Consider the following 13264-nt stretch of genomic DNA (forward strand, 5'->3'; position numbering starts at 1 on the left):
GAGAATTATAGACATTAGCTAAGAGAAAATACAGTGTAGGGTAGTAGCAGGAATTTTTACCTTACGTCTACAGCCCACCAAGCCCCTCTCCGTGGATGCAGGACTGTCCGACAGGAGGTGGAGAGTGGCTCTTGGGTGCAAATATCAGCCGCCCAGCTGCTAACTGCTAATGCCACACGGACAGGGGCACGGTACCCCAGAAACCCAGGCGAGCTATTATTACCAGGGAAGCTCCCTCCCCTGCATCCTCTGGACGGAACCTCAGAACACCCCATGACACCCCCCCCCCCCAGGGTCCGGAGATGTTTATCCTCTTTGATTGTCCTCTAGATTCAAGATGGACAAAGAGATGACTCTTTATGCCTCCAGGCAGACCCCAGTCAGATGACCACCCACCCCACCCAATGCCTGAGGCTCTAACACACTCCTTTGTAAAAAGTATAGAATCCCCAGAACAGATGTCCTCTGGGGGGCAGCCTCTCCATCCATGCTGTCCTCCCAGGAGCTGCTCCCCCTCTTGGGGTCCCACCTGGCTATCCTCCTGGCCATTCTCAACACTACTTTCTAAATTAATCAATTTCTCTTTTTGTTTTTAAGCTAAGTTTTGGAGTCTTGCCTCCTTGCAAAAGGTCCCCTTCCCGAACCCCAGGGGTACACATCTGCACCCCCATAACAACATCATACTCGTCAGCAAAAACACCAAGACCCTGACTGATGATTGCAGAGGCCTGGGAAAGGCCAGCTACAATAGCAGAGAAGTTACCACGCAGAGTAATTTTTGTGAAGCTTTCTAGCTTATTGGGCACTTGTATCATTCATTAAGAGCTGCCCCAGTGGAAGGCTTGGCACCCATTCTGTTTTAATTTTGATTGTATTTTCTGTTACTCTGTCATCAGATTTCTTGGCCTAAAGAAGGCTCAGGCTCCTAAGGCTCCAGGCCCTGGCTTTGGTCTCAACCAGAGCCCGGCTTTCTTGCGAGACTGGCCACTTCTCAATGAACCTACCATTTAGCTTTGTCAAGGTGGAATCTAGAAGCCCCCACTCTTGTAGCCTAGTAAGATTCAGTGACTCCCACTCTAGTTATTTTAAAGGTGAAAGTCCCAAGTAGGACCTCGTCACATCTCTCCCTGAGGGGAAAGTTCAACTTCCAGTTTCTCAGACTAACAAAAGACTAACTTAAAGAAATTTAGGCCAGGAGGGCTAACCCCATCAGGTGTTAAATTTCTCTTTTGTCCCAATGGTTTCTTCCCTTAGGCCAAAGTCCTTTACGGAGGTAGCCCAGTCCTTGGCTGGATCTTTCCCTTTTGTGTCCATAGTAAAGCATTAGCCCCTCACTGTTATTCCTGTCGGGGACTCCTCATTTTTCTTAGTTACCATTGTAAAGCCAATCAATTATCACTCCCATCCTAGGTCGCCAAATTCTAGAAAGGTATTTAAGTTTCCCACTTTAATGGCTCTTTGCAGTTTTCTATCCAAGTGGTGAGACTCCCAGGGGTCGGGAGGGGACCAAGGACTCCAATGCACACACCCCTTCTCCTTAATAAAAAGTGGCTTTTCTATTTTAATAGTTCCGTGTTTTTTCCAGCTTAACAGCCTGGAGACTAAAATGGGTGGGATAAATTTTCGCCACACAGGGCTAACATCCTCTTCCTATTGCTAACATCTATTACCACAAGGAAAATAAAAATATACTGTCTATAGATATCCATTGAGGTCAGGCAAATACAGTATAAAGAAAGGGAGTAGGAGTGAGAATGAGAACTGGGAACCTAACTCAACGATAAGAAATTGGGGGGCTTACTCTATTTTTTAGCCTTGAGGAAATTTCTTTCACAAGATTATCATAGAGTGACCACATTTCACTACCAATGAATATGGATACTGTAGAAGTATAGATAACCAGAGGAGTGACTAGAAAAACGGCATAATGTGATTAGTCGATGCCTTTCAGTTACAGAATTCCATCGTTTTGGAGATCTCATGCAAGACCGGCTTTTACAAAATCATCTAATTATGTTAGAGGCCCCCGACAAACACCAGGATTGCTATTTCTCCACTTTTGTTGTTTTTAGTGATTTTTCGGTCAGGTTGGACTCTCTGTGACCCCATTTGGGTTTTGATTTTTTTAGCAGAGATACTGGAATGGTTTGCCATTTTCTGGAGTTCATTTTATAGATGAAGAAAGTAGGCGAAGAGAGTAGAGTGATTGCAGGGACACTGCTAACTAAAGTCAGCTTTTGAAGACGAGCCTTCCTGGCTCCAGGCCACAGTTTCACCTAGCTGTCCCTCTCCATTTTACATAAAAGTAAGAATGAGCATTCATGGGGCATCCACATAGCCCAGGACTAGGCCAAACACTTTACAATGACTACCTTATTTTATCTTGAGATTAGTCATCCCACTTAAACTGATACAAAGGAAGTTTGGGACTAGATTATCTGGGAGGGGCTGAGGGAGGGCTGGATCAGTCCAGTCATTTGGGCTTGACCTCTGGGGAGAAGCTACTGATAGAAGAGGAGAGACTTCTAAGACAAAAAGGGTACTGGAGATTCCATTCTTCAGATCTGATCAGACCAGTCTGGGTCACCTGCCCCAGGCCAGTTCCCAAACAAGCTCAAAGGACTAGACCCCAAATACTTTGTATGACTGGAGAAGGGTGGGGTAATCTAGTCTGGAAGGGAGCCTGGAAGAGACATGGTTGGGGATGGGGAGATCTTAATAATGAATAACTTGAGAATAACATTAATTCCTCGCTCCACACACCGATGGGTGAACACTCCCACTTGTAAGCACGCGCACACACATGCTCACAACCAAAACCCCCCAAACTCAAACATAAAACAATGACTGGCAGCCACTCTGAGGTTAAAGAGCTCATCAGAGACCACACGTTCCACAAGGATCCAAGGATGGTGTGACACCTGCAACACACCTGTCCCAGGGGACTTAGAATTGCCCCTGGGTCTTTAGCCACCTCCCCCTCCAATGAAAGAATCCAGGAGTTCATTTGCCCAAAGCTAGTGTGCTGAGTTGGCTCAGGTTCACTTGTGGTATTCAGGGATCAATTCCCAGGCGGCTGGGCTGGAGACTGAATCTCCGTGGGATTTCTACCTATGGCAACCTGAATAAAATATGACCACTAAAGTGGGTGAAGTTTTTGGAAGCCTGAGGAGTCTTCCAGTTTACTGTGGCAATCTAAGTGTGGAATCGCTGGGACCGGCCATGCTGCCTAGCTTAATCTTTTAATATTGGTGAGGCTTGCATGCTTTGTGCAACCCGCCCAATAGAGCAGCCTTTCCTTTCTCTCTTCCCCTTAAGGTGAGCAGACTGTTGGCATTCACCTCTCACAGGGGGCTCGGTACTCAGTCTCAGCCCAGTCCACCTTAGACCTGGACCCTGGAGATTTGGTCCTCCTGGCCAACCCCTCGGCTGCAAAGCTGAAGGGAACTGACAAGGGAGTACAGCTATTCCATTTAAAAAGGACCCAACCCAAGAGTTACTAGTCCAGTCCACTAGTGATTCAACGCTCCATCTGATCTGGAAAAATAAGCAGATGACAGCGGTGAGGCCACTTTCCCAAGGCCCCAGATGGGGACTGAGTATTTGGTGGTCCCTGCTCCGTCTCTGTCCATTGAGCCTCCCTCAGCACAGGTCCCTCGGCCAGGGAGAGAGCTTGATCTGGCTGTTTTCCATTGTGGATGACTTCCTCCCCGAGAAGATTCTCTCAGTATCCAATTATAGGCAGGTTCTCTTTTTAAGATTGGCCAATGCTTCAGCCTGAGAACTAGGAGAACTCAGACGTGAAAGAGCTAACTAGAGTGGGAGAGTTTCAAATCAACTTTATGTTTATTATGAGTGCCAATTCAACTTAACATCCGCTCATCTGGAGATTTGCAGCAATTGTTCAGAGTGCTTTTCTAAGCTGGAGGGGAATCATGTATTCCCGACTTATGTGGAATGTCAGAACGTAATTATCTTCTTAATCTTAATTTAAAAAAATAAACAACAACCTTTATTTGGAATAAATCTCAGAACAAAGAAAATAGCCAACTTTGAATCAGAGGATGAAGGAAATGACTTTTAGGTGATTCTCTCCAAACTAGGTGGCTTGTAAATCCTTAGCACTCTCACCTGAAGCAGGGAATAGCCCGCCTGCTCGCTCCAAAGGTGGCCTAGGCATCTCAGATCAGAAACAGCCCCTTCCTGACCTGCGCGCTAAGGGCTCCCTCTCAACTCCTGGAGGCTATAAGACTCAATAGCTTACAACAAGGTCCAACAGGAAAGGTTAGGGGACTGCTAACAATTACAGTAATATTCATGGAACTTCCCATCCAAGGCTTCCTCTGGGCAGGAGACAGGCTAGGAAAGTGAGAGGACATGCGATTCCAGAACAAGGGTCCACGCAGACACAATTCAGTATGAGCAGCATAAAATAGCATCACCCTCTAAGTCTTTGAATGGGGGCCACTTCAGAGCAGGGCTCTTCATCCACACCACAGACAAGGCTGGTAACCTGGCCCAGACAGCAAACCCACTAAGTTCCAGGGCAAGAAAGAGAGTCACTGGTAGTTTCTGAGAAAGAAAAGACCACACACGACCCCAGGAGTGGGAGAAGAGACTGCTGAAGATGATGATGATGCCAGATGTGAGACAGTGGCCAGAGGCCCTGCTGTTTATAGAACCTCAGTAGGCAGAGAGGCCAGAAAGGAGGGACAGAGTCTTTTCTGAACTGGTCAGGATACCAAGACAGTGAGCTAGTCATTCCTTCTCAAAACAAAAAAAGGCAAAAATCCAAAAAGTCTGAGTGGAGAAACACTAATGACCACCAAGAAGCTTCTGGAGAAATCCTGGTGAGGCCCAGCAAGGAGATGACCCAGAAGAATCCAGTGAAGCACAGACAGGAGGATGTGGTCCAAATGAAGGCCTAGAGGCTTGGAAGGGGGAGAGTGGGGTTCCTAGAAAAGGTTTAGGAATAGAACGAGGACTAATAGGTACACCTGCTTATATGATCTTGCAAGGCTTGAACCCAACAGCCCTGGTTGTGCTCAGCCTTAGGAAGGTGGAAGCAACAGATCTCTCAAACCAGCCCATGAAAGGCATGCTCCACATTCTCCTGAATCTTCATGAACATCTCCTCCAAGGACACCCTGGAGATCTTGACTACTTCCTAGCCGGTTCCCAGGCCCATAGACAGTTGGCCTTGGTCTTGTTGGCCACCAAGATGAGGGGAATGCAGTTGTTTCTATCCTTCACAGCTCGTCCCAGAAGATCTTCACATGCACAAAAGACTTGACGTCATCCTTGGTGTAGATACAGAGGAAATCCTCCTTCTAGCCCATGAAGTCTAGGCAGCAGGACTGATACTCCTTATTGTATACGGTATCTAGGATATCTAGCTGGCAGGACTTGCCATCCAACCCCAAGTGGATTCCGTAAGAGTTTTCAGTGGTGGGATTGTAGTCTGGCACAGAGCAGTTCTTCACCAATTGGATAGGAGGCACTCTTGCCCACTTTACAGCTGCCCATCACCACCCATCTGTACAGCGTCTTGGCTCTGTACCTGGATGATTACCTTTTCTGACTTACAGATGGAGTTGAGCAAGATGGCTCACCAGCAGCCATTTTTTCAGTGACGTATGAGGCAAGATCTTCTGTTGAGTGAGGCAAAGGGAGAAAGAATGCTGTGGGGAGCCTGAAGAGATAAAAATGTTTGGAATAGCTGATAGTAAAATAGCAAACTGATAAGAGGGATGTAAAAGAAAGGCCCATACATTCCAGTTAATTCAAACAGTTTCTAGATTTCCACTAGCACCATTCAGGATCATGTGAATAGGAACGAAGGAGATGGATAGTGGGAGTAATCCAAAATTGGAATTGGGTAAGAAATGAATGGTAACAAGACAAGGGGTTAAAGGATTTGAGTGTAAATCACAAAAGGAATCAGAAAAGGATAAAGACAGACAAGGGAAGAAAACATATAACCAGTGCAGGGATCAGCTGGGAAATAGAGGTAAATATAAATAAATAAAAAAATAGAGGGTCATGGTGAGGATAAAGATCAGGGTTAAGAGCTGAGGATCTAGAAGCAGCATTGGGAAACAAGGAAAATTCTAAATTCTCCAACTCAACCAATGAATCAAAGAGTATGAGTAGAAAGGCAACCAGTACTAAAAAGAGTGGTGGCCAGGAATGCAGTGTTGTCAGAAGAGAGCCAGATCTCAGTGAGTGTCAGAAGATGGAGGAAATGGAAAAGAAAAGGTTTAATATGAAAGCAAGTTTGTTCATTTAGCAGGGATTCCAGAGTATAATAGGAAAAATTTGGAGAAGAGCACTAAGTTTAAAGTTGAGGGAAGTAAGAATAAGAAGAGAATGTGCAGCCAGAAATGGGGAAGGAAGTTCATACACTGGTAGCCTAGGATTCAAAACCCCTGGGACAGAGAGTATGTTATTAAATTAACCATTAAAGAATAAGTCTAGGAAAAATATCTACAGTGAAGACGACAGGTGACTGTTCAAGAAAGGGTCTCCCTCAAGTTAACTTCATAGCAAGTGGTAATGCTTTGATCTGTTGAAGTCTAAGAGGCCCATCTCACAGCCGGCAGGAACTGATGATGTATGACCTGGGGTAGTTTGGAGAGAAGGCTAGAGGCAGCAGGGAAGCAAGTCATGTCTAGAGATGGGCTCTCAAGCAATGAAGGGAGCCCTGGGGTAAAGATTGCTTGAAAGGTGCTCTGGGAAGGCCATGGAAGGAAAACAGAATCCAAAGGGGTGTGGCCAGACATCAAGCAACTAAGGCAAGCTATACATAATCTCATCCTATCAGAAAAAGGTATTTTACACAGTAGATTATGACTGCCTCCGGGCCAAATGGAAATCCTTTGGGTCCCGGAAGGAATGAAAGTCATTTCTCCCATACCTACTGGGAGATCAGAATACTTTTCAACAACAATTCTCCTTATCCAGTGTGGTGTGACAAAAAGAAGATGGCACTTGGGGGTTTACAGAGAGAGGACACTGAACAATCACCATGGCTGTTCCTATCCTCATCAATGTGGTAGATAGGCCCCAAGTAAGTATGTGCAGCTAATGGCCTGGCTAATTCCTCTTTATACTGTGGTGGAAAACAGTTAGGACCACAACACCTTCACCTGGAAAACAATTCAGTATCTCATCACTACCTTTCCTCAGTTGCCTGAAATCACTCCTTGCTATTGCCCTATTCTGAGGAGCGGAAGCCCGAAGGAGGTTCTGTTAATTGAGGGCACTGATGTTTACCAATAAACCAATGACAAAATACTCAGCATACTAGATGAGGCAGGAGTAAGAGGCCCTTGGTGCTGTGAGCCACCATTCTTTCATGTGCAAAAAATGCAGAGGCCACCCGAGCTGGAGTTTGGGGAATGGCTGACAAGAACCCAGATGATTCCAAATGCCTAACAAGCTGCATCCCAGCCCTAATACTTAATAACCTCACTTGTTCTCCTAGGCCACAGGGATTTGACTCCTGAAGAGTATCAATCTATAATTTGATTTTATATAATTTGTCAATCTGTAACTAATCGACCGTAGTACATTATCAATCCAGGAAGAGGAAAATTTCTGAAAGATGGGGTTCCTGACAAATATTCCCCACAGGCTGAGCTGCAGGTTGCATGGCTAAGAAAATAAGATCATCTTAGGAACACTGATTCCTGGGTAGTGGCCCTGGCAGGGGATATGAAGCCAAGAAGGAACAGGACAGGACGATCAGAGGATCAGGGCTCATGGAGGAATTCTGCTAATGCATCTCCTTGCACATAGCACCTACCAAACAGGTCGATGGTCTTGCCAGAATGGCAAAAATTGGGCTTCCAATCAGAACATTAAGACAATGTTGTCATATTGCAGTGGGCCCAGGACTCTCTTAAAGATGAGATAGTTAATTATGCCCAGCACTACTTATTGAACCAATCAAAACAATTACCTCCAAAAGCTCAATACAGCATGATCTCATCTGATCCCCAACCTGTCTCCAACTGGCAATGTGACGATATGAACGCTTTCCCTCACTTAAAGGCAATAGATTTGCCCTTATTGCAACTGATACCTAAGGATGTGGCATTACAGTGCTAGTCCGGTTTTCTTCCACAAGAACCATCAGACTTCTTGGGAAACATATCGTTCCTTCTAAGCCCACCTCTACCATTGCAGCATAGCCATTTCAGTGCAAAGTAGGTCTAGGTTTGGCTCTGCTGCCATCACATTCAGTCAGTTTTCCATTTCTAATATCATCCTTAGGTAAATGAGAGTGATGAATGCTGGCCTGGATTCTTGAGATAACTTCATCAATGTGACTTGCAAGGATGGTTGACCCAAATGAGACTCTGTGTTCATGGTGAATCGGGACCACTCTAGGAAAAAGGAAAGCTCTCCTGTCCAATAGTTTCTTCAATCCAGCCTTCAGGAAGACTTATCTAAGGAGGGTAGTTCCAGCTGACCTCCAATTTTTCCTTATTCCATTTCCAGTACTTGAGCCATGGGTCTCAAAGTCCCAACCTCTCAGAGGGCTTTATATACCTCAATCAAATGGTTATAGGTCTTTCCAATTGGCAGGTCTTCTTCCAAGAAAGGTTAAAACACTTCTCACCTCCTTCCTTAGAGAAGTCATGGAAACCAATGGGTGGAACTGTTAGAAGGTGACAATACGATGAGGATCAATGACTATCACAGCTATCATCTGCAATGTGGTCTTAATGTTCCAAGTGCTGGTCCTCATCTTCATCTCTAATTTACATAGGATGATCCACTGTGAACTGCCTCTGTCAGCAACCTTACCATGGTCCTGATTGTTAAGATTTAGGATGAAGTCCTTCTAAAAGGGGGAAGCAAAGTCTGGGATGTACATTCTTTTATTTCATTTTTTCACTCCTCTAGTATTATCTATCCAAGGCTTCTTTTCTCTATGTTTGAAGATGGGATTGGCCAGTACTGATGACTAACCAGGTCATTTAAGTAGTGGAAACTCACCTAGAAAATCTTTACAACCTTTCCAGGAACAGGTGGGCTATGGTAGAAGCAGAATTACTACTAATCTAGTTAAAACCCAAGGAAACAAGTTCCACTACTCAGGTAGAAATTCACTATGCATGATCTAAAAAGGCTAGAAAGTCTCTTCCAAATAGGCTAGTTTTCCCTAAAAAGGATTGAAACTATCCTTGGGACTAATTTAGTGTGTCTACTAAATGCTGGAAATTTTAATGACGCATTCCAGTAGTCAAAGCCCAATTTATCAAGTAGTCAAGATTCCTCAGTTTGCTTAATTTCCCACTGTCATGCATTATCAAAATACCTTTCTGATCACCATTATGACAAATATAGAGGCAAGGGGAACCATGTCCAACTAAACCAATGCTGTATCTCCACTTTTCGTGCAATTGTTGAGGACATTTCCTCTTGTTAAATGTTATTTAATAATCAATTTTACAATGAAACATTCAGCCTCATTCGGTTCTAATCTGAAGCCTGAACTTCCAGATTGAACTAAGCCAGGCATAGTCTCGGACAATGTAAGAGGGGCAGTTAATTCCAAAAGAATAATCTTATAAAAGGGCAACTGAATAATGTTACCAAGAAATTCTGCAACATTATAGTATGCTTAAATTATATTCGATTAATAACATAAAAAACAACGGTAAGACACAATTTTATACAGGAGCGGTGAGCTGTAAATATTGAACAAACCAATACTTAGGGTGAAGTGATAGGGGTGCATATACCAAATACTTTTAAGTTTAGTCAGCATTATTAACATTTTCTCCATTATTTTCCTAAGTAAACAATAAATAAGTAAATCAATCCCTGGTTTGAAGCATTTGCCAATTTCTGAAGAATGAATACTTATGAAAATTTACTAATCGAATCTTATAAGCTGGTTAGAACTGGTTGCATCACATCTCTGGATGTGAGTGATGAAGAGTAGCTGCATCACATATGAAAGTATCAGGTTCTTCAAAGAAATCTTTTTTAGATCCTGAAAGTTACACAATCTTGTTTTCCATCAACATTACTTTTTTCCTGTATTTCCTGTAAAATTCTATTTTCTGATTTTTTCAGTTTAAGAAATTCATTTGGTAAAATTAGAAAAAATTGTGATCTCAGAAAAGTTCAAAAAAGGAAATTCCAAATAATAAACACAGGAAGATATAAGCTAAAAATTTTAAATGCAAATATCAGTCACTTTAATAAATTGTGAGAAAATGCAAACCACCAATAATTTAAATGGCATGAATTAAAACTACACTAAAATAAACACCAATATTCTCCTTCAAATACCATTTTATCAAACTAAAATAACAGCATGAATACTTACATTCAGTAAAAAAAATACTTAGCATAGGCCAACAGTTTTCAGCTCTCTCTAGTTTACGCAGAATTCTGAACTCCCCTGTGTATTTCACCCAGTTGAAAGCCTCCTCAATTGCCAAGATTTTCTGTTACAAATATAAGGAAAAACATTTTAATAAATCCAATATTTTATAAATCAATCAACTGATCATTAAATATTTATTTAGTACTTACTATGCACCAAGCATTGTGCTAAGTGCTAGAGAAACAAAACAAAAGGGAAAACTCTCAGCCTTCAAGGATGTTTAATCTAACATGGGAGATAATGATGCACAAAAAACAGGTATGAACCTAAATATAGGTATATGCAAAATGCAAACAAAGCAGAACCAAAATAATTTCAGAGGGGAATGCAAGCACTAGAAACTAAGGTAACCAGGATGAAAAATGACATTTTAATGTTTTTCTATGGAGCACTTTGCCATTCATTCAATCAGTTATTAAGTACCTCACTACATGAAATGAACTGAATTACATGTTTTCATTTTAGGGTAATTGAGAAAATGAATATTGATCCAGTATAATTTTCTCCTAGATCTTATTTATAAATAATTGATTTGGAGGGCAGCTGGATAGCTCAGTGGATGGAGAGCCAGGCCTAGAGATGGGAGGTCCTAGGTTCAAATCTGGCCTCAGACACTTCCCAGCTGTGTGACCCTGGGCAAGTCATGTAAAAATGGAGACTTGAATCCAGGACTCCATTTCCCAGGAGTCCTTGCTCACTTCCCAACATGCCTTGTAACCTCACCTGGGCCGAGAGCGAGATGGGGTATTTAACTTGGCTGTAAAGGCTACTGGGTCTCTCTTTCCTACTTCTGCTTCGGAGCAGACATGGCTCTCATGATGTGAGTGAAATTGAATTGGGCCTCTCGGCCACCTAGCACGTGCCTTTCTTACTTGTATTTTCTTAAATTCTCAACCTTTAATAAAACTCTAAAAAAATAATACTCCTTGCAGAGAGAAACTTTCCCCCCTAAATTTTAATCTTTACAGTCATTTGATCACCATCGCCTAGCCAATATACAGTATTGACTCCAAGATGGAAGGTAAGGGTTATCAAAAAATCAATCAATAAATAAATGATTGATTTTATCCTGTAACTGCTTTTGTCATTAAGTCTCGGAACTTAGTTCAGAATTCAACTGATCTGTAATGGATTAAGCTTCTTTGTAATCGCTGCTCTCTTTTTGCCAAAGGAATTCAGCTTAAACTTAGAGGATGCATGTGAACACAAGGGGGTTGGGCCTAATATCTACATACACCACCAAATTATCCTTCAGGTATGACTCCGGTTTGCTGTCCAAAACGTCGGGTCTAATATCTTGCAAGGAGACTCAAACGATCAACACATCTCAGTCACAGGAAAGAAGGAGGGGATCACTGTTAGTCTCTCATTACCAAACTTCCAGCAATCCTATTGCCCCCTGGTCTTAGCTATGCAATCAGTCATGGTGTCCTCAACCCCATGATGTCACCTAACTTGTTCCATTCTTTGTTCTATACGTTTCGAAACCTATAAAAGAAAACTATCCTCATTTGAGGAGATGCTTTTTAGTGGCAGGTTTATGTTTTACCAATGAATTGTCCATGCTCAGAATTCTGTGCCTCAGTTTTACCAAAGGCTATAAAAATAAAATTAGCATGCCAGCCCACATATAAAGTACATTAGCCTAGCCACAGGTACTGTATGAATAGACAGATGATAAACCTTCATCCTAGTCCACATTCTTAAAATTCAAGACAGCTCATTTCAAGAGAAATAATGACAAGGCCAAGCCAGACTGGGTATTTCTGGCCTAATACCTATATGGTTTAGTGATCAGTCTACTATGTGGCCGGCCTAGTTACATGGACTTTGGGCTTCAAACTTTCTTATAATAACAGAGGAAAACAGAAGGCTAAATAGTGACGGAAAAAGGTCTAAATATAGGCCATTTAGAATGTAAATACAAACATTTTAAAAATGCTATATAAAGGAATATGATAATAGAATATGCATTGGATTTCAAATAAGTAATTTTGGATTAAAATCCTGCCCCTTACTAACCTTCAGAAAATGAACAAATCATTTCATCTCTTTCAGTAAACCTCCTCTATAAAATAGGGGCAATTGTAGTTATAATAACTATCTCACAGGGTTGTTGTAAGGCCCAAAGAAGACAGTTAAGTATTTTACAAGTCTTGGTAGTTCTATAAATGTTAGCTTTTTAGCTCTTTTTGATGTAAAAACTGGAAAAGAAATTGGAAAAGGTGGGTCCCCAATAATCAGAAAATGAACAAACTGTGATATATTAATGCAATGTAATATTGCACTGCCATAAGAAATGATGCATATGAGGACTTCAAAGAAACATGAGGTTTTTATAAACCGAAGTAAAGGAAAACAAAAGACATGACTACCAACAATATAGACATATTGAAGGTGGCTGAATTAAAATTAAATCCACTATCCAATAGTCAATCAATATTTATTTCAGAAGAGAAATGGTGAAATGTACTTCTTTCCATGAGGAAGAAGCAAGAAAATGGAAACGAAAAGGATACTAGATACTGAATGCCACATATTTCAACAAATACGCGTACTGTGATGCTAGTTCTTGTCTAACTGTGTTTCTTTTTTTTTAACAAGCCCTCTCCAGTAGTTTTGGAGAAAAAAAGGGTTATGCTGGAAAATTATTGGGACACAAAAGACATCAAATTAAAAAGTTATTATTGTGGTATTAAGTCATAAAAAAGCAACTGTGAATGTTTTTCTTTTGGTCCGTACAATCTGAACAAATGCTGACAGATCAAATGAGTTAGAAGTCACTCAAAAAATTATGAACTCCTCAGAGGCAAGGCATTTTAAGTTATTCTTGAGAGTCAAGATAGGAAAGTTCAG

At 41.9% G+C, this 13264-nt stretch overlaps 1 protein-coding gene across 10 annotated transcripts in view; it reads right to left on the reverse strand.

Moving 5' to 3' along the window:
- The window catches only part of TTC3 (tetratricopeptide repeat domain 3), a 193218-nt gene that overhangs the window by 154363 nt on the left and 25591 nt on the right, over window positions 1-13264 (reverse strand). For all 10 annotated transcript variants that reach the window (XR_008911745.1, XM_056797083.1, XM_056797082.1 and 7 more), the window contains exon 7: window positions 10349-10469. Coding sequence is in view for 9 of the 10 variants with exons in the window: in XM_056797083.1 (XP_056653061.1) it covers window positions 10349-10469 (121 nt within the window). In the remaining variant the exon portion in view is untranslated. The remainder of the gene's footprint in view (window positions 1-10348; window positions 10470-13264) is intronic.

Source organism: Monodelphis domestica, chromosome 4, assembly GCF_027887165.1.
Source record: "Monodelphis domestica isolate mMonDom1 chromosome 4, mMonDom1.pri, whole genome shotgun sequence".
Taxonomy (NCBI): Eukaryota; Metazoa; Chordata; class Mammalia; order Didelphimorphia; family Didelphidae; genus Monodelphis; species Monodelphis domestica.